This window comes from Halictus rubicundus, chromosome 16 (assembly GCF_050948215.1).
Source record: "Halictus rubicundus isolate RS-2024b chromosome 16, iyHalRubi1_principal, whole genome shotgun sequence".
Classification (NCBI taxonomy): domain Eukaryota; kingdom Metazoa; phylum Arthropoda; class Insecta; order Hymenoptera; family Halictidae; genus Halictus; species Halictus rubicundus.
Genome location: NC_135164.1, coordinates 5,690,378 through 5,711,191, shown reverse-complemented (window position 1 = coordinate 5,711,191; position 20,814 = coordinate 5,690,378). Strand labels below are relative to the sequence as shown.

The window sequence follows — 20,814 nt, the reverse complement described above, 5'->3', positions numbered from 1 at the left end:
GTTCTTATATGTATATATATATGTATATATACATATATATATCATATGATTCTTAATGCTATAGTCATGCGAATTTATCTTTAAAAATTTCTAAAATTCCTGTCTGTTCAAGGGTCAAGTTACAATTGTACACTAACAGCTGTAAACGTAGAATAATTTCATGTAATGTATAAGTTACGTAAATTATAATAAAATAAATATTGTCGTATATAACCACACAACGTGTCTTCGTTATTTCGTGTATATAATATTTTTATTGTCATAATAATACAGAACCTGTGTTCGATCAATCATGTTTGCAGTGAAAAGAATATCTAATGTTGTTCGAATCCCATTGTTTAAGGCTTATTCAACAAGTTCAAAAATTATCGATGTTACGCACGAAGATGGTACAGGTAAATGTGCTAACTATTTATATATAATGATCAATTGTTTTCCTTTGTGAATTGTTTTTCTGTCTGCATTAATATTTTCGTTAACAGGTATTACTACGATATCGATGGCGCGCCAACCCGTAAATGGATTAAATAAAGAATTATTAAACGCTTTAACAACATCTTTATTAGATGCTCAAAATAATCGTCCTAAAGGCGTTATATTGACATCTGCATTACCAACTATATTTTCAGCAGGACTTGATCTACTGGAACTTTATAATCGAACCGAAAATCAATTAATCGAATTTTGGCAAGCATTACAAGATACTTGGTTGACTTTGTACGGTTTGGAAGTTCCAATAGCCAGTGCTATCAATGTATTATTTTATAATATTATTTATTAGAATGATATGCACATATAGTGTGTTTATTTTAAGTCAAGCAATTAAATTATTTCCAATATTATTAATGTGTGTTTTTATTTCCAAAGGGTGCTTGTCCTGCTGGAGGATGCTTTCTAGCAATTTCTACAGAGTACAGAGTATTTGTCGAAGGAAAACATACTATGGGACTGAACGAAACACGTTTAGGAATTTCAGTTCCCAAAATGTTTAAAGATCTATATATTGATGTAATAGGATACAGAAAGGCTGAACTAGCATGTTTACGGTAACTAATTCATAATGAACATATAATGCATAAGAGGATATATTTATATCAATAGTATTTTCAATTGATTTAAAAATATTCATTCAGTGGATCTCTATTTCCACCCAAAGAAGCATTACAAATTGGACTTGTAGATGAATTGGCTACTGACAAGACAGAAGCAATTAACAAATGCCAAAAATTTATTCAAGAATTTAAAAATATACCTGGTAAGTTCATTGAATTCATCTTTTAAAAGAAAATTGAAATTATATTTATTCTTGAAAATTTTAATATAGCTCTAGGTCGGTCTAAAACAAAACTGCTGTTGAGAGAATCCAATCTGCGTTGGATGAAAGAAAATCGGGAGAAAGATACTAAAGACTTTGTAACGTTTTCTCAATCACCAACCACGCAAGCTGCTTTGAAATTTTATATTGAATCGTTGAAACGAAAATAGGGACACTTTTAAATGTTACAAACTTCTATATCGTTGGTAATAAATTCACTATTTTTGTATATATTAATGTATACTATAAAAATTTATTAATATGTTAATGGTGCTTGATAAGTATAATTTTGTAACATTTTATACCGTTTCTACATAGATAGTTTTATAATAAAGTTGATTATATTAATCAGATCTACTAAATTTTAATCACCAAGGGCCTCCATCGCTTCCACGTCACTAATGTTTATATTTAATCGTTGCAGTAACTTCAATGAAGAGAATTCCTTTTGTTGAGAATCTGAGAAATGTGAGATTTCCAGTACTTGTTGATTATTTCTTTCATTTTCTCCTCTATAAATTTGAAATAATTTTACAGCTTTAGGGGCCATATACATGTACATAAATACATATGTATGCAATAGGGAAGCATAAAACTTACACAACTAATTGTTCAATATAATTTTCGAGCCAGTTTTTTAAACGATTTAACATAATTTCTTCTCTAGCATCAATTGCCTGTAATTTAGAAATTCTCTAATATGTTCAATAACTTGGAAAGTTGAAAAGTTATACCTGTAAATGCTTTTCATGAGAGTTACTAAGATTTGTAGCTAAAATATCTTTGTCTCCACATAAATCTACTAAATGGCTTGGTATTTTTGCATCGTCTCCGAAACCACTTAGATAATATAAGATCAATCCGTTAATAGTGTCATTATATTCTGCTTCACGATTTCGCAGTTGCGAAAAGTGTCCTCGCGCAGCTGTTAAAAAAGTATCCACCATGTCTGATATATTCAGTCTAAATACTTCGTTTATATCCTTCAAAATACATATAAATTATTATTATTAATTATTATTTTAACATTAAACTTTGATTTCAAAACATACTACAATTTGTTCATGTAAATCCATTTCAAGAGACATTAAGTTCGACCAGCCCTCGGTAACCAAGTCATTAAAGTCGTCGGCAAGGTCTTGTACTTTTTCTGTTATTTCTTCAAGAATAACATTATCCACGTCATCGTGTAATTTACTTAGTAAGGGTTTAATGCTCAATAGAAGTTCGGTTTTCTTTGTTATTATGTCATTTACGATTCTGGAAGTAGAAATGACAATCATGCTGACGATTTATATCCTTTTCACCTTCATTTAAGTTTTAAATTATTTACAGTCGACCCTGATCTTGCGAAGATTTTTTTCCATTATTGACAGCGGTTATAAAAAGATTTATTTCATCGATTCGTTTTTGATGTTCTTCTAAGCCAAACTCACAAAATTCTTGACATAATACTATAAAACTTTTCTCGTATTCTGCATAAACATTTTGAGTATCTTCAGTCACCATAGTGAGTCCTTTACCCTCTAAATACATGTTTTTAAAATATATGTTATTGTTGTCCTACTTCTATCCAACTATCTCGGTAAAATAATTGATGTGTAAACCTGTATCGTCGGCAAACATTTGTCGAAATAGGTAATCTCCATCGAGATGTTCTACATATGCAGTAGTAAGAAAAGCTAATTTCTTTTCATATTCTTGCTGTGCACTTAATTCTTCTGTCTCTTTAACTTCTGTTTCTTCCAATGTATTTAAGAGCCTACTAACATGACGAAATAAACATGAATTTATAAATAGATGCAAATAAGTACAGTTTACCAGAATCATGATTGTTTTGTAATTACTAATGCTTCTCCGCAGCACTTTGCCGTTCTTCATTCGTTACCATTCTATATTGATAATAAAGCAGTTGAGGTATGACTGCAAATATGTATTCAGAATATCCAATTTCTTTAGTACACGGATTTCCATCCATATTTAAACTACGAAGATTCTTAAATTTCCGTAAATAAAGTGCCTAAAATGATAACTTCATAAATATAAATATTAGAAATATTAATGTGCTTTTACAAAGTATCTGTTATGTGTATTACATGTTCCCAATCTGTTATGAGATTATTACCAATGCTAAAAATTGTAAGATTTTGTAAATCATCTATATTTTCTATTTTCGTAATTTTGTTGTTGTATAAAAGTAATATTTCCAATTTTGTTAAACAATTTAAATTTTCCATTACATCTATATGATTGAAAGAAAGATCTAATTCTTTTAAGTTGATAAGAGTATCAAGATTTTCTATTTTTTCAATAATGTTGTGCGATAATTTCAACTTTACAAGATTCGGCATCACCCAGAGATAATCAATTTTTAAAATATCTGAAAAAGGAAATCATAACAAGTAAAATGTAAAAGTAAAAGTAACAAGTAAAATTATATAAACGTAGTTAAGGTAGTTATTTCCTTCACGTACTAAGAAATTCTATCCGAATTTCTTTTGTTTCTTCTAAATTAATTCCGTCCTCGAAGAAAAGTTTCCCAGCTTCTCCCTTTGGTCCTTGCTCGATTATTAAATTTATAAGCATATTTTTATTTATTGTCCGCGGCTGCACAAATTCTTGGAGAATAGTAGGTACGCCTTCTTCGACGAGCATTTTTCAACGTTTCTTATTGTTTCAAATCAATGAATAAATGATTATTATCAATATAATAGCGTAATACACCGTGAAAGCGATGCTTGATTTTCCTATTTTAATCGGTTGCCGTGCAACGAAATCACGTTCCTACATTTTCCTACAGAGGACTCTTACTCTAGATTCTGGAGTTCGATAAATGAATAAAGAATTCAATTAACAACGATAACAGATACTTTATTTGATATTTACAGAGATTGATTTCAACAATATATTAACAATATATTATGACTTCACGGAGACTTTTTTCATATACTTATTTATAAATTTTTTCTTTGGTTTCTTGTTCACAGAGTTCATTGAAGTATTTAGTTGATCGAGACCTTGTAACGACGGTAAACTTACCGATTCTGTCATTTGATTATAGTTTTTCGTATGATTTTCTGGTTTTGGAATCAACTTTTTCATAAATTGTTGCAAAGAATTACTTATTTTTTTTAGATTATTATTATCTTTTGGATCATATACAATATCATTCGAATTAGGCAAACACTCTACTATGTCCTCCTTTGTACTTTTCGTATGGTCTGGGTTTTGCCATGGTTCTGGTTGTTTACTATTATGTTTTACAAAGTTTTCCGTCACTCGATTTGGAGTTTGAACAGAGTCTCTTAATTTTTGCCAAAAATCGTACAAACCTACCCTAGTATAATCTACTGTGGATATATAATTTAATTGTGGCGGTAGTTGACATTTTTCGTATAGGCACGGTATGATCATTCTCTGGCACTTGTCTGAAATTAAGGAAAATGTAATATTATGGTATAATGTAGGACCACATAATTTTACTTGTTAATGCATTAATAAGACGTACCGATGCTCAGCGCTTGAGCATAGTTCAAAAAGAACTTATTTGCCGAACTGTTTAAAAAGTTCGATGTAACTATTACAATTAACCTGTTACATCTTTCAGAGATTAATCTCATGACAGCTACGTGCTCAAATGTAATACCCGCAATTAGGTCTCTATCTTTTATACACAGCTGAAAAGAAAGATAAAGATTCAACTTATAATTTCTTGTTACCATTATGTGTTCGTCTTACTTTTTTACCTTTAATTTATGTTCGTTTTCTAGTTTATTCATCATTTCTGTAGCAAAATTTAGATCTTCATCTGCATACAGTAAAAATGCATCATAATTCTGATTATTAAGACCTTGTGGTACTCTGAGGACATCATCTATTAAAGGGAAAACGATATATATCATTATATTTTACAATAAATTACTATGCTTTGGAAACTTTACCTCTAGTTAGAAGGTTTTCTTCAACCTCATTTACAATTTCATTGGCTGTTGTTAGAGATCTTTCTACTTCTTTTAAATACTTTTCAGCATCCCTTTCTATAGCAAAAATGTACAATGAGCTATATAAAAATAGCTTTTGGAAGGTATAATATTTTAAACACAAACCAAATAGTTCTGAAGTGTCATCTAAAATATCCCATCTATCAAGTTCTTCCAATACTGCTTGAAAATCTTTAATTGTAACATTCTTCTCTTTGTTTTGCCAGAATGTTATAATATAAGTTGACGGATCTGGATGTCCTGTCAACATTGGCATCACCTCTCCACCCAAATTGGATAAATGGGCAAGACCTCTCCAATCTCTGTAAAATTACATGTCAGCCATAACAGATATAACACAGTTGCAAATGCATAAAAATACGCAATTAACAGAATGCAGATTTTATGTATTCATGACAAAAATGAATAAATTAATGCGAACTTTCTTTTTTATTCTCAAATATACTCTTGTAATTTATCAACTAATTACCTGGGCAAGCCATTCTCGGATGGAATAACTTTTGGAGGATTTAATAAAGTGGAAATAACTTCTTTGCACTCTATAGATAAAGCAACAAGTGGCACTTCTGACAAGTCACCTGCCATTGCTTTTTCCTGACTGGGGGCGGACCGAACCTGATCAGGACATGCCCCGAGTGCCCCGACACAATAATGATCGTCAGGCTATGAAAGAACGAACGGCCGCTAGAAGAAGCTAAATAGTAACATTTCTGTCCAGTAGGGGAGCTAGGAACGTTTTCCACAGTTCATTTCGACGTATGACGTGAATCTGTATGATTTCTTTGACGATTCATATTATTGATTTCATCCATTATCATAAACTTATGAATTTATATTTCAGCAGCTATTATTTGTGTAGTTTTGGAAGGTGCTTTTGTAACCAAGTCTTAATTTCGATGGTTTTTTACGAAATTCTTCCAAAGTCAAAACTTTGGTGTTTGTTGGTGTCTTTCATTTAACAAATTGGCTTACCACATGTTGATAGCTCTATTGATAGCAATGCCACTCCTTTACAGAGAATTCTCAGCATTTAATTCCAGGAATCTTTTGAGGATAATGTTTCTCACCTTGATATCATTCTGATATCATAAAAAACTGAACCTGACTGAACTATGTAAATCTTCTCCACGTGCAAGAATATTTGTATTAAAAATTGTACATAATTTCGTTCTATCTTCTAACAATGATATCTTCTTGAAAATCATTTTTTTCATCGATGTTACGCAAAAAAATAATTAAACTATGACATAAATAGCAATTCAATCTCCAGAAAGCGAATTAAACGTTATCTATCCGTGGAAACTATGAATTGTCAGTACCAAACTGTAACGTTTACCACTCATGGCGCCACTCTTATTTTATTAAATGTCGGTAACGTTTACTAACAGTTTTAGCATCTTGTCACTGCATGAAATGGCGCTATAGGTAAAAAATTGTATTGTGCGAGACGTTCACAGGGATTCGAAGTCTGTGACGGGACTAAAAGCGTACGATTTATCGAGGGATCAGCTGTGTTTTGAAAAACTTTTGCAATTCTCGCTTCAAGAAAAACAAACATTACATTACTACTTTTAGTATTTGTTTTAATTTCGATTCAAAATGACTACAGCCGCTAGACCCACTTTTGAACCTGCCAGAGGAGGACAAGGACGCGGGGAAAAGGATTTAAGCGCTATATCAAAACAATACAGCAGCAGAGATTTACCGTCTCACACGAAACTAAAATACAGGTACTTGCTTTTATATTATTTTCAATAAGTGTACATTCGACTGTTTCGATTTTAGGAACGTAATCCTAACGTTTCTTTTGATAATTAACTGTATATAACCTTACTCATCGATACACATGCATAAAATATGGACTTGTTACTTATATAAATGAGTTTTGGTTTCAGAGAGCATGGGCAAGGAACTATTGAGGAATTGCGAAATCGTGATTTCCGCAAGGAATTGGAAGAACGCGAACGCGAAAGAGAAAAGGACAAAAGTTCAAATCGACGGATGATAGAGCCTGCCCGGGAGACTTCTACAACTAGCGCTAAAAGACAAAAGATTGATCAAGTTCCAACAGCCAGTTTAGATGCAGATGATCCTTTAGATGACGACGATTCAGACTCTGATAGCGATGAGGATGACACTGCTGCTCTCTTAGCAGAGTTACAACGCATCAAAAAGGAAAGAGCCGCAGAGCAGGCCAAGAAGGTACAGCTTTTATTGTGGTTTTACTTAGAAAACCATAAAGAAGACTTTTTATGTTTCTTTAATCGTTTTAGAGCCAGGGACCATTTCAAAAATCATGTTGAATAATGTCAAGCAGTGCGATTGCACCTGTATTTTGAACCATGTTCCCACTACCAATTGAGTACGGCGACCAAACGCCGTGGCATTATTCAATATGAAATCTGAACAGTGCGTGGCATTAAAACGGTTAAGATATATCAACTATAGGTATTTAAATATTTGATACGTTCTTGTATTTTGTAGGAAATGGAGAAAAGACAGGAAGAGGAACGAATAAGAATGGAAAACATTCTCTCCGGTAATCCTCTGCTGAATTATTCCTCGCAGAGTGCTCGTACTGACATGAAAGTCAGACGCCGGTGGGACGACGACGTAGTGTTCAAGAACTGTGCTCGTTCGGAGCCCAAGAAGAAGCACGATATGTTCATAAACGACTCGCTGCGGAGTGAATTCCACCGTAAATTTATGGAAAAATACGTTAAGTGAACAATCACCGCGAACAGTATATTATATTTGTACATAGCTCTAAGTTACTTGACAAAACTTCTAATTCCACGTCGGCAGAGTGTTCCGTACATTTAAGGACAATTCATTCGACCACGTTTCTAATATACAATGATGTGTAAACTGGTAGCAGCGTAAGCGCGTCGTTCAATCACGCTATTTTATAACAGCCGCGAGAGATACGTTCGATTAAACACGAATATTCAAGACGCTGCGTTTGAATCCGAGGTATCCCGGGGCGTATTTAATCTCTCGGTTCCCTTCTGTCGTTCTAGTAACTATACAGAACCATGTGGCGGACGTAAAAATAAGCGGAAAAATATTCGGATGCAAGGAGGAAGGAGTGGGACGAAGCGGATTGAGGTAATGTGTATCGGTCCCGGCCGGAGGCTGTGTGTATGCGTGTGACAGCGGATGAATAAGAGAGACAGGGAAAGAGAGAGGGGCCGGGAGGCAAGGCAGAGCCGGAGAGAGGAGGACAGCGGTGCTGGAGTTTGTCCAGACAATGTAGGTACGTGTTTCGGTAGCGGTGCGATCCGGCCTCGACGGTGGTGGTGCTGGTGGCGGCGAGCGCGTGTAAACCGCTGGGTCAAGTATAACCGGTCCCAGAGTTCCCGGAGCAGCCGGAGGCAGCAAGCAGTCTACCGGTGCGACACGCAGCTGGTTATCGCTGGTAGACTCCCTGGCACCGACCTGGCCAACTAACGCAACAGGGACACACAAGGGGCCGGCCCCGGCTCGATAAGGAGCGACAGAGACAAAGAGAGACGACCGTTCGCCGGTAGATCGCCTCGAGATCATTTCTGAGAAGAGATGTGTCCTATCCCGCCGTATGACTGATCGATACTAAGCGCGACCGAATCGCTCGCCCTATTTCCTCCATTCCAATTACACTACCCGAAAGACAGCGCAATTCATAAAATAAAAGTTTACTCGCGTTATCCTCACGAAAGGCGTATTTTTTTTTCATTCCTCCCAATTACTCTAGCAAAACGCAGCACAACGTATAAACTTATAAAATGTTAGAATCGTGTTACCCCGAGGAGGAAGCGCGTGCGCTTGTTCCGATTGAATTATTACAAGAAGGTTGAATAAAGTTCTTGATCAACGCTGGGAACATTAGTCAATTTTTTGTTAGCCTCGGCATCGAACGGAGATTTATAAATCGGACGGACGGGGGAGATAAACTTTCCACGAGCTGGAAACTCGCGCGCAGCCGGTATTTCATCTTGCGAAATTGTTTATGAGCTGATGTATAGTTGCACCGGCAAATGTGCTATTTAAATGGTGGAGAGTGAGAGAGGGAGAGGAACAAATTAGCAGAGCTGTCTACCTTATCTGTTAAACTCAACATATGTTACATAATGGTATGCAAGACTCGTGACAACCTAAGAGTTCACTCAGCCGCAAGGTGAAAACCAGGCAGTTTCGTACTTTTCCACGTAGCCGTTGATTCCTTCGGCGTATCTTTCCCACGACCACTGCCAAATCGCCACCCACGCGAATCCGGCGAACCTCAAGTAATTTATTCAATGGTAAACAATAGGAGATTTAAGACCGACTGTGGAAATTAATCTCTCGATCTTATTGCATCTCGCGGACCGTAAGAAAATTAGATTCGCTTGATTAGCAGCATTATAAAAATCCATTTCTCGATTTCGAGCGATCTTTGAACAAACATGTGGAATATTCACTTTCATAATGATCATTGCGAGCAATGCTACATGTGCAGCGCGGGGAACGTAACCGTGGCATAAAAACAGGAGTTCTGCGAAACTGGAAACTGGATAGAGAAAGCTTTCTATTTATATAAATACAACTCATTAAACGAGACTACGAATTATCTTCGAATTTTTGTTGCTGGTGTTTAATCGATTAGATAAGGGTCGTTGATCTATTTTTCTTAATTTATATCATACTGTTTTTTTTTTTGAGATTTGCATGCAGAACATGACGCAATTTGGTTAACCCTGGAGCGGTCGCACGAATGACAAAGAACTTGAAACTGAAACACTTCCGGCGAATACTGTCTTTACATTCAACGTTTTAGTGAAAAGTTTCTTATAAATATGAGGGTAATGTTAGGCTTAAAAAAAGCATATGAATATTAGTAATTCCATTACAAAAATTAGAGTAGATAAACAAATCTTTTATTTCTTTCAGTTTCAGATGGGCAGAAGAACTACGAGAACTACAAGAATGATTGTTTCTACGTCCGCGTAGAAACTCTTTTGCAACCGATAGCTGTACATTTGCATCGTTGTCTAACAGGATAATACTTGACGTTCAGACGATTTTTTACTAGAGGAGAGTTGATTAACGGGAAGACAACGAAAGGGGTTTGTATTGGCTTGCATTTAGATGAGGGTCACTGAAATTCGGTTGTTTTGTGTGCGCTAGGCCTGTTGTTACCCTCTGCCGGATTTTCTACGGCGAAATGTAGCGAATCAACGGGCACTCGGTTCGCAGGCTGAACTAAAGTGCAGAGTCGTCGAGTTTTCTTTGAGAAGATAATCTCCGGGGGAGGGATTTCCCCGGTGAACGCACCTCTGGATTCTGCAGCGGCCGATGCTCGACGGGAATTCGCCCTGAGGGCACTCTCCCTTCCTTTCCCTCTCCCTTTCCCTCCTCTCCTCTCCTTCTTTCCCTTTAACTCCTTTTTTTTTTATTGTTGGCTCTCTACCCTCCCACCGTTCCCTCTCATGCACGCTCCTCTCTCTTCTGCTGCCACATTTTTTATTTACCTCCTATATTCCTCTATTTACTTTATTTATTCCGTAGCTGTTTCTCTTGGCTGAGAAAGAGAGGGAGAGAGATAAAGAGAGAGAGAGAGAGAGAGAGAGAGAGAGAGAGAGAGAGAGAGAGAAAGCGAGAGGGGGTCCTGGCACAGGTAAGACGGAGAGAGGACACCCAGGGTGGGGGACAGGAGTGAACCGCCAGGGATCTCTTGCTTTTCTTCGGGAGCTTCATCGACGGACGTGCAGGATGACGTGCCAGGGCTGTAAGCTACCAACGTTTTATTGGATCAGCCCGATACGGATCGGTAATCATACTTTCGGGATTATCGCCTCCGAAATGAGCCCATTAAAACCACCTGTGCCCGAAAATCCACGCCCGACGTTTCGACATCAGCGAGACTCCCAAAATTTGCTCTTTCCATTCGTGCGCCGTTTAGCAACTACCAGACGACTTGAAATCGCTATTTTCAGACTTTTCATTTCACAATAATTATTACGATTGTAAACACAGACACACTACTTGTTGTTTTTATTTTATTCATTAGGACACGTATTAAGTATTTATTAAGACTTTATACAAGCCAACCAATATTAGTAGAGACAACGTTAACATTTGGTAGTTCGAGTGCTGAAGTTGTACACATTTTATGTGCCGTTTCAGGTTGGTGCAAAAACAGTGGGAATTTTTCGTGAATGTTTTTTGTAAATGTCTCTTGATAAATTAAGACTTTACGGAAGGAATGATCTACCAGTTTTTTCTTGTTCTTCGTAAGCCAACAAACGAAGGTGAGTATTAAAGTCTGCTGATTTATGGAATCGTATGGGTTCGCGGGGTAAGAGGCGACTGGTACTATTAAAACCGCTTGCAAAAACGTGACCCGAGGCCCAGAAAATGGCTCTCGGGCACGAGCGTCTTGATATCACATTTAAAAATATCTCTTCAATTTCTATCCGGGCTCGTGCATTATTCATGGGCGCGAAAATCTATTTAAGCCCGGCCGAAAATGTTTGCAGATTTTCTGGAGAGTACTCTGCGACAGGCTTCCGCCGCGGGAGCAGAATTTTGTCCCCGTTCGCGCGAGTAAGGAAATCGTGTCGGGTAAACAAATATTTCTCGCAACAAACTGGATATTACGAGCCTTGCGCTGGCTTTATTGGCAGATTAATGATACTACCGACTCAGATTCGCTTTCACCGTCGTCCGCCCACCCCGGCCCCTTTTTGCTTTTATGGCCGGTTGCGCATAAATATGACACACGGCATACGTTTTTTCTTTTTTTCTTCTTCTTCTTCTTCTCCGTTTTTTTTTTACTTTTCTCCATAGTCCTGCGAAAAACGCGACGCTCGTTTCGCGTCTTTCGGAAATTTATCTCGACGACGAGCCCGCGTATCTTTGGACCGGGATCGGGCACTTTGTCGATCGACAACGAACGTGGCTGGATCATTTATCGGCCTGTTTTCTCAAAGAATTTTTTATCCTAAAAAGTGGAAAAATATATAATTGTCTAAGTTAAATTCAGATTCGTACGGACTGCATTTGTTAATGATTTGTTTTACTCTTTCACCGAGTATTTATGCTGATGCGTTGAACTTTAGAGTGTTTCGATTAAATACTATGCCTCGAGCGTAAATCAATTTATATTGCTTATTTATTAAACTCAGTTTACATCTGTCTTAGCAATTTTGTCATTTCGCAACGAGAACAGTTTTAATCGGATTATCCAGGCATTAATATGAGCGTTAATATCTTTTTCTGCAACGTCTAGTACTATTTATAGTAATTCGTATGGTATTAATTAATGGAAATCACGTGGTTGTGAAATGTCGTCAGGACGGTGGCTAATTTCGAGAATGGTCAAGCCTGATTTACGTCATTCAATAATCCGACGATTTGTTTGTAAACAGCAGATGCGTCTGCGGTGATGTCACCGGTTGTAAATTGGGTAAAGGCATCGGTAATTTTTGGCATTCACGTTGATGAGCTATTTACAATGTTTGCGCGGTGATTTATGGCGCGCAGACGCCGTTCGTGAATCATCCACGAGCAAAACAAATAAATAACGAGCAAATAAAGATCTCCGTTTAAAAATATCGTTAATGACAAGCTCGATCTCTATTTTAGCATTAGATTGAATCACTTCTCGTTACTTGCGTTCTAATGACCTATTATACAATCTTTAAACGCCATTAGAAGCAATTGTCATTGGTTTTATTGTACAGCGATTTTCGAATTACTATAATACGGAATTTATTCGCGTTTTCTGAATGAAACAATTGGAAAATGTTTACATTTCAGTTGCATGGATTAACTGGGATCGAAATTGGCGCGAGTGGATCACGATTTATACATATAAATTTATATTATACCACCGTAAACAATGGAACGATGTATTTCTGAGCGAACTTGAACAGAACAGGGCGTTTTTGCGATTATACGGGAAAAATTAGTGAATCGATTCTGTTGTAGTTGGAGACGATAGGAATCTCAAAATATTCCAAAAAATTGATTTCCGTTTTAGTTCTTCATCTGAAAATGCTAATGAAATTCGGTTCTCGAGGCTGCACCGGAAACGGAGGACACGCTGATGCGCGGTTATCGCTTGGAATTCCGCGTAGCTAGCTGATAAAGATCCAAGGGGTTGAAAAACTAGAGGAATTTCCAGGCTGGGTCGGCCGCCATCGCACAGTGTTTCTTCGTTAACCCTGGTCTCCGGCACGACGTTAGAGTGCCGAGTAACACCAACGATCAGGGCTGGTGAACGCCGCCTACTTCTTCGGCAGGGGCGGTCCTATCTCTATGACCCAGGGCCGTGCAAATGCTTTCGAAAATTCGGTGGACTGGCCCCATTCAAACATTCTTCCGAATACCCCCCCGCCCGTCCACCTCACTCATTTCTTCTACCTTGTCCAACGATTTACCATCACCGATCAGATGACCAGTTCCACATTTTTAATTTTGCAGTTGCTAAAATTATAACGACGCTTTTACTCGAAATTAGCGGGATTTCTTCATTCGAGCATACATGGCGCGGGATTTAAATAAATGCAATCTTCAGAAGGCCGTATGTACTGTATATTTTTAGTGCTAATTGTACATACTTATTACGTTTCAAAAGGCAAAATCGAATTTTCCGTATCTTGTCTGTACCCCTCTCGATTTAATTGCACCCATTGCGAAATTCTGCTAAAATGCTGTTTACCGTTTTATTGTCGCTGTTAATTTAATCCTTTTCGTAAAAATAGTAAGTAGAAGTATTACGGCTTTAAGGATCGAAATAAAATTCAGAAATTGAAACTATCAAAATGCAATCCCGCCACAATAGTCGGGCAAACTAACAAATTAACGAACCGAATTAGCATTGCAAACAAAAATGGATTTAAGGTGATGCGACTGGAATTTTTTGGCTCGGAAATGTTTGAGCAGCCATTTTAGGTGTAAAAATACGCTGGTTGGCAACCGCGTGCAGCGATTACAGGAAGAACAAAGAGATTTGCAAGCGCGACGTGTTCTCCGGTCGGTTGCAAGCAAAAATTTTTACGTCGTGAGCGCGGACGCTCCGATGCAAATTGAATTCCGAGTTTCAGTCGTTCCCGTATCCGAACGACACCGCGTGCTTTCTATTACGTAAGACGGAGACGGGTTACATTGTGATACACGTTCGCGAACTTCTTCGAAACCTTGCGAACACCCGGTGTTACATGCAACATTCCGCGAATGCCGCAATAGGCGTACAAGCGGCGTGTATACGCAACACGTTGCACACTTGTCGAACAATCTAATCGTGAGCGTACCGTTTCACTCTGCATGTAAGTACACGAGCTATCCTTCATTTTCGCGGCTCTCCGTATCACGGCCCTCCATCGTCGTCAATAATATTGTTCTCGTTCACGGAATGCTGATCGCACCCAGTTCAGCTGGCTACTGGCTACCTCCTCGATCAAAATCAATCATTGTGGATAGACTTGCAGATACCTTTTGCAATTTAACAATAAGTCTGCCACTGTTAAATCATCGGTTCTTTTATCTTACGATTAGACTGCGGGTTTTATGCGTTTATGACAAAAACGAGAATTTAAAAACATCAACCTATTAGTTTCAGCTCAATTATTAAAAGAAGAAAGGAACTTCCATTTGGCTGCTGTTTCTTGCAATCTATAGAGACATTTTTCTATTTTCCATAAAGTCCTACAGTCCAGTTGCGACCCGATAATAATTGGACGATGTTGGACCTTCAACCCTTTGCGAATGAGGATTCTTCAGGATATTGAAAACAATTTTCCCTTCAGAACTGGATCGATACCGTGGTCTTGAATACCGAGGAAAATCAGATCAATTACTTTTTGTTTTTGCTATTTCAGGGGCTAGATTCGCGAGTCTAATTAAAAAAGAAACTAACCCTTAACGCCGATTGCAAGCTCTGCTTCGACTGTACCAGAAGGAAGTCGAGAAATTTTCTTTCGCATTAGAATCTGAAACTTTCTTTTAAAAACTGACGTTCGAAGAATTATCAAATAATCGCCAGCGGGTAATGTGCTAAAATTGCTAACCAGTAACCATGATCCATCACTTTTTGAGTGACAGGAGTCCCAAAAAAAAAAAAAAGAAAAAATCGACAGATGCCGATTTCGTCAAGATCGGTGGAGCTTTTCCCGCAGGATGGTTCTCCGTGATCACGGGTGCACCTCGCTCCAAGGCCAGTCCCGAGGAAAGATTGAAACGCTGGTGTGACAGAAGAGGGTTGCGTGTAGCGAATAGAGCCCAGGGAAGGGAAAAGGTGTATGAAAGGAACACGGTAGAAGAGAGAATCAGTATGTACATACGCGTGGCTACCGGCGTGGCAAGGCAAGGCAAAGAGGCAAAACGATGCGAGAGGCGATGAGAGGTGAGACGAGACGAGACGAGACGAGACGAGGCGAGGTAAGACGAGAACAGCGAGGCGAGTCGAGTCGAGGCGAGGCGAGGCGAGGCGAGGCGAGGCGAAGTGAGGCGAGGCGAGGCGAAGTGAGGCGAAACGAGGGAACGCGCGCGATCGTCAAGAGGTAAAGGCAAAGGAAGGCAAAAGCGAGGCGTGGCTCTGTCGGAGGAGCGGTACGGCCCTGGGAGGCGGTGGTGAGGCCTCACGGAGGAGCAGCGACGACGAGGAGGTGCACGGCACGGGCCAGACAAACAGACTGGCACTGGCATCACGGGAGTCGGCGGCAGTGGTCACCGGTACTCGCCGAGACGGTCTCGAGAGTCACCCGTGATCGCGGTTGGTGAACGTGCGCGGCGTGCATCGCTTTAAATCGCAGACGAAAGTGCGCGCAATGTGTTTCGAACGAGTCATTCGGAGCCGTGGGATCGCGATCGAAAATCGGCTATGAGATCGGCCCGCCGGGTCCGCGAGTGTCCGAGCGAAAACTAAAAGAGGCAGGAAAGGTCGAAGATGATCGGTGCTGGGACACCGTGTTAACCGAAGCATCCGATCCACTGGATGCGCGGATCTACCGATCCTCCGAGAAGTCGAACCGATACACCGATCGGTTAACAGAGGATCGTGGAAGACGGTAGTGTTTGAAAGTTGTGCGGTGTTCGAGCCGATAGACAAGTACCAGGATCGACGGGACTTACCGATCTACCTATCGGTCAACTCGGGTGGAAGACGGCATAGTGTTTGTAATTGGTGCGGTGTCTAGATCGAGATAGACAAGTACAAGGATCGACGGATGCGCGGAGCGTAGAGATCCCGTCGATCCCATCGGGAAGAGGGGAGCAACCGGCGATCGGTTGAAAGGAGGATCGAGAAAGGTGGAAGACGACGGGTAGTGTTTGAAATTTGTGCGGTGCTATGTTCAGATAGACAAGTACACCGATCGACCGATGCGCGGAGCGTAGGGATCGAGAAGAGGGGGCGATATTGCGATCGGTAAGAGGAGGATCTCGAAGAGAATCGAGGAAGGTGGAAGACGGTAGTGTCCGGAGGTTTGTGCGGTGTTGGATAGAGCGGTCGATCGCGGCTCGATCGCGGCTCGATCGCCGTCGCGGCGGTCCCGCTCGGCGTCCACGTTGGTGGCTCGATAGGAACGACGACGACGACGACGACGTCGTCGTCGTGCGAGCCCCGACGTAGGAGGAGGAGGAGGCGGTGGCGTAGGGGGAGGTGGTGTTGGTGGAGGTGGTGGTGGAAGCGGCCGGAGACAGAATGGTGGGCTCTTCCGGGCCGTGTCGCGACCGAGCGGAAAGACGCGGCGAGATGTCGCCGCGCCGTCTCGCGCCCCTGCTGATCCTCGGGACGATCCTCGCCGGGCTGACGAGCACCGCCGCCGCGGACAGGATGAGCGGCCTCTACGTCGACAACGGATTCGACCAGACGGTCGTCCACAGGGTGGTGAGCCAGAGGGAGAAACGGGAGGTCGAGCACGAGATACTGAACCTCCTCGGGCTGCCCGACCGGCCGAGGAACACTGCCGGCAGGCCGCCCCAGGTCAAGAGGTCGGCGCCCAAGTTCCTCCTGGACATATACAAGAACGCGCTCGGCGAGGACGAAGACGAGAAGCCAATCGGCGAGCAACGGAGGGTCAGCGAGTTCGACCTTACCGGTCAAGATCTCAGGGCCATCGACCAGAGCGACGTCATCATGACCTTTACCGCGCACAGTAAGTCATTATTCTGGCCCGCTTCTCTATTTCCTCTCGCTATTGACCCTACCCACCTCTCTCTCTCTCTCTCTCTCTCTTTCTCTTCGTGTCTGTGTGTCATCATCCGTAGATCTCTGGAGAAACTGCTGCTTGTCTAGCCTAGTTTTTCGAAGATGAGAATCCTCAATCCGATGGACAAGGGGTACGACGTATCTATAAGAGGATAATTCCCGTGTCATGTATATTCTCGCGAGACGAGCCACTGTACGGAATTGCAGAGCATATACAAACTTTATTATAAACAATTTAATAGATGAAGCACTCCTTAGAGGACATTAGGCAGAGCTATCCTACTTCCCTTATCCCTGAGTTCGTAGATGCATAACTGACGATCTCCGTGCAGTACAGTGAATTCTCGATATATGTCAACAACACGAGTCCTGCCAGCGTCGTATATCGTCCAGGAGACATACCCGAGCCGTGTTATGTTTACCGAGGCCTCTCGAGCTTCGTGACCGTTTACGGGGTATACCTCGTGGCGGTGGGGAGAATTCCGCGACGTTTATCATCCAAGCCTTCGCGACATATACAGAGAAATCACTGTACTGCTCTTCCGATTCCAGAAACAGTTTCAGTCTAGCCTATACGTATTTTCAGACAAACAAAGGTTTCTTCGTTTAGAAAAGGGACTCCGACAAGGAGCTGTGTACAGTGGCACATCTTTGTGTCCTTGCCAGTGTTGGGTCATCGAACATTTTCGGCTCGAGCCGCCGGAGAAAGCTCGAGTCTCGATCCGCGAAAGGCTCGAGCCGTTCGGAGCTGCTCCATCGGTACGCCTTGGTTTCTATCTTACGCCCCGACTTTCCTCTCCCCGCAGTCCCCGGGCCAACATTGTCACTCGAGTCCCTTGCGGCCCGAACGGCCCGAAAAAGACTCGAGCTTTTCAGCTGGGAGATCCAACGTTAGCGAATCGCGAGACCTAAACGCTAGCGTCTTCAGCAAGAGAACCAAGGGTTGCTTCTCTTGGAAAATGCATTGCAGCAAAGGGGTACAGAGTGACCGTAGATCCGTCTGATCCTTTCTCAGTGTGTCCACGTGCTTAAGCCAGTATACTGTCGACTCGTGATGCACCTTGCAGAGGGTCTTCTTGAACTTGTCCTTTCGAAGCGTAGATGACTGCTCTTCTATCTCAGCATCCTGGTTTCTGATAGGCGAGATCTTATTCCAGGCATCTAGGTCACTCCTCCTTCCGAAGTGGGCCACACAATACCATCACTCAGAGGATCATTCTGACTCAGTCTCTATTTTTCTTCGTCGAGAGTGGACCTGTGAGCTCTGGTAGGCTCCCTGGCAATCGAATTACAGTTGCAAATACACCTTAACTGCAAAACACAAATGGCAAATTGGTCCAAGCCTACCTAACAACCGATTCATTGCTATGGTAGGATGTCTCCACCATTGCGGTCAGGCCAGATGACATTACGCAGACATTGAGAAAAATCGATGTAATCTCTTAATTCATAATTCTACCCTAAACCGATGGTGGGCGAAAAACGTATTCTAGGAACGTGGTTATCCTAACGAAGAGACACAGTTCTCGAAAGAGTCTGTTCTGATTGCTCCAAAAACTGAAGGTTTCTAAGCAGCTTTGTACAGCTTCTTTCGAGAGAGACAAGCAACGCGGAGAAGAGATCTTCGCGACAATGGTAACAGTTCGAAGGGAGTAATCTCGATGTTCCGGGTGACGTCTGGTCTATGGCGTCCTTAATGTCCGATCGTTCGGTGAATTCCAGCCAGCCGAGCCGGAGGCTAACAGCTTCCGCGAACGCAGCACGCCGCCGTGCATCTAGCTCGCGAGGTCCATGATCGAACTGCGTGATTCCGATTTGACATGCGGTCTCCGTGCGTGGAGACTGAGCGTGCACTCATCGATAGATCCAACCCACCGTGACTTCTGCTTCGGTGAACGCGTTATTATTATTCCGCCAAGCCGCGATATTCGCTCCCTCTCCGTTTCCGAGACATCAACGACCATTGACTGTTCTATTTCCGTCTCCTAAATTCAGCAGAATTTCACGCGCCGGCTATCGGCGTGGCGCGCGTGCGGCGACCGGACTGTGGATTTTTATGCAAAATCGAAATTGCACGCGTTCGTTTCGAGAACCACAGAGAGCATAGAGCATTCTTGTTTTCTTAAGAAGATCAGCGAATTGAAAGCGATCCAACGGCATCATCAAATTCTTCGAACGGTCTTACTATTTCGCATTCGATCCACTCTTATGTTGATTTAACTCTTTGAGGCACACGATTTTAAAGAAAATAAAAAGCTTAGTTGCACAGAATTTTGCGAATTCACCGCGTCACACAATGCGCCAACCTTAATCGTAGCAGCACACACAACTTACCGATGCGTTTTGATTTGCATAAATTTTCTTTTCACTTATCTACCATTGGTGCACAGCATTGCCGACTGAACGAGAAAATTGAAATAAAATGTTAAACTGTACGACTATGAGTAACTTCAACTTTTCGAGGTGGCTTAAAATATGTCCCACCATGCATAAAAAGCTAAGCAAAAGGTGGGACAGTTTTTAACCCACCTAGCCCCAAAGAGTTATGTCAACAATACTGGTCTTGCCGGCGTCTTGTATCGTCCAGGAGACATACTTGAGCTTTCCTCACGAGGTATAGCCCGCGGTAGTGGGGATAATTCCGCGACGTTTACCATCCAGGCCTTGACGACATGTATCAAGAAATCTCTGTGCTTCGTGCGAAGCTATAAATTCCCTGTGACAATTTTTTTTTATTTTATGAGAGGATCGTTATGTTTTATGAAATATTGTAAGTGTGAAGGCTGCGTTAAGAATACTTGCGTCATTTTCAAACCATTCGAGTTAGTAGAACGGAGGAGTTTTTGTTAAAATTCTTGCAGTCATCCAAACTGGAAGAAATCAATTTTTTGATTTTTTGTCGCATTGTAGAGTATTTGTGTTCTACGAATGATAAAAAGTTCTTCTGCCAAAGCATATCAATGATGAAAAACTGTTTTTTTTTTTAATTGAACGTTCAAAAAATGGCGGTGAACGCGCAAAGGGATTCGATACATTTCGCGACGTATTTTCGTGCGCCGGATCGAGCTGCGTGGATCGATTTACTATTGCCTACCGGATATTATGGGACGAGAACCCGCAGAACAGCCACGGAAATCGAGGTTCTACCTTTAAACTAGTAAGATCTAGTAACAGATAGCAACACCGTAGTATCGACAACAGTTTTTTGCATGCTACACTCGCCAACTTCTCTCTTCATCGCATCTTTGTGACGATTCTTACTTCAACTATAACTTCACCGAACCATGCAATGTCCTGGAAAAATGTGATCTACACTCGCAAATGAA

At 41.0% G+C, this 20,814-nt stretch overlaps 4 protein-coding genes across 4 annotated transcripts in view; 3 read left to right on the top strand and 1 right to left on the bottom strand.

The window, feature by feature from the left end:
* Positions 1-33: 33 nt before the first annotated feature.
* LOC143362360 (enoyl-CoA delta isomerase 1, mitochondrial) lies at positions 34-1,668 on the top strand. Its single transcript, XM_076802430.1, has 6 exons — positions 34-162; positions 274-395; positions 483-754; positions 868-1,046; positions 1,134-1,255; positions 1,325-1,668. The coding sequence occupies exons 2-6, from the start codon at positions 293-295 to the stop codon at positions 1,483-1,485; spliced, it is 837 nt and encodes a 278-aa protein (XP_076658545.1). The 5' UTR covers positions 34-162; positions 274-292; the 3' UTR covers positions 1,486-1,668.
* An 11-nt stretch (positions 1,669-1,679) lies between these two features.
* On the bottom strand, positions 1,680-6,036 carry LOC143362010 (dynein regulatory complex subunit 3). Its single transcript, XM_076801779.1, has 16 exons — positions 5,786-6,036; positions 5,422-5,618; positions 5,257-5,352; positions 5,062-5,189; positions 4,824-4,992; positions 4,238-4,743; positions 4,040-4,099; positions 3,790-3,922; positions 3,412-3,695; positions 3,240-3,335; positions 2,923-3,190; positions 2,649-2,841; positions 2,368-2,575; positions 2,050-2,298; positions 1,916-1,992; positions 1,680-1,827 (listed from the first exon to the last, which is right to left on the bottom strand). The coding sequence occupies exons 1-16, from the start codon at positions 5,899-5,901 to the stop codon at positions 1,680-1,682; spliced, it is 2,928 nt and encodes a 975-aa protein (XP_076657894.1). The 5' UTR covers positions 5,902-6,036.
* Positions 6,037-6,760: 724 nt separating this feature from the next.
* On the top strand, positions 6,761-8,270 carry C12.1 (spliceosome-associated protein CWC15). Its single transcript, XM_076802436.1, has 3 exons — positions 6,761-7,046; positions 7,212-7,518; positions 7,801-8,270. The coding sequence occupies exons 1-3, from the start codon at positions 6,916-6,918 to the stop codon at positions 8,041-8,043; spliced, it is 681 nt and encodes a 226-aa protein (XP_076658551.1). The 5' UTR covers positions 6,761-6,915; the 3' UTR covers positions 8,044-8,270.
* A 7,647-nt stretch (positions 8,271-15,917) lies between these two features.
* The window catches only part of Gbb (glass bottom boat), a 42,568-nt gene continuing 37,671 nt past the window's right edge, over positions 15,918-20,814 (top strand). The window contains exon 1 of the mRNA XM_076801908.1: positions 15,918-17,435. Within this exon, the coding sequence (XP_076658023.1) occupies positions 16,982-17,435 (454 nt within the window). The 5' untranslated portion in view covers positions 15,918-16,981. The remainder of the gene's footprint in view (positions 17,436-20,814) is intronic.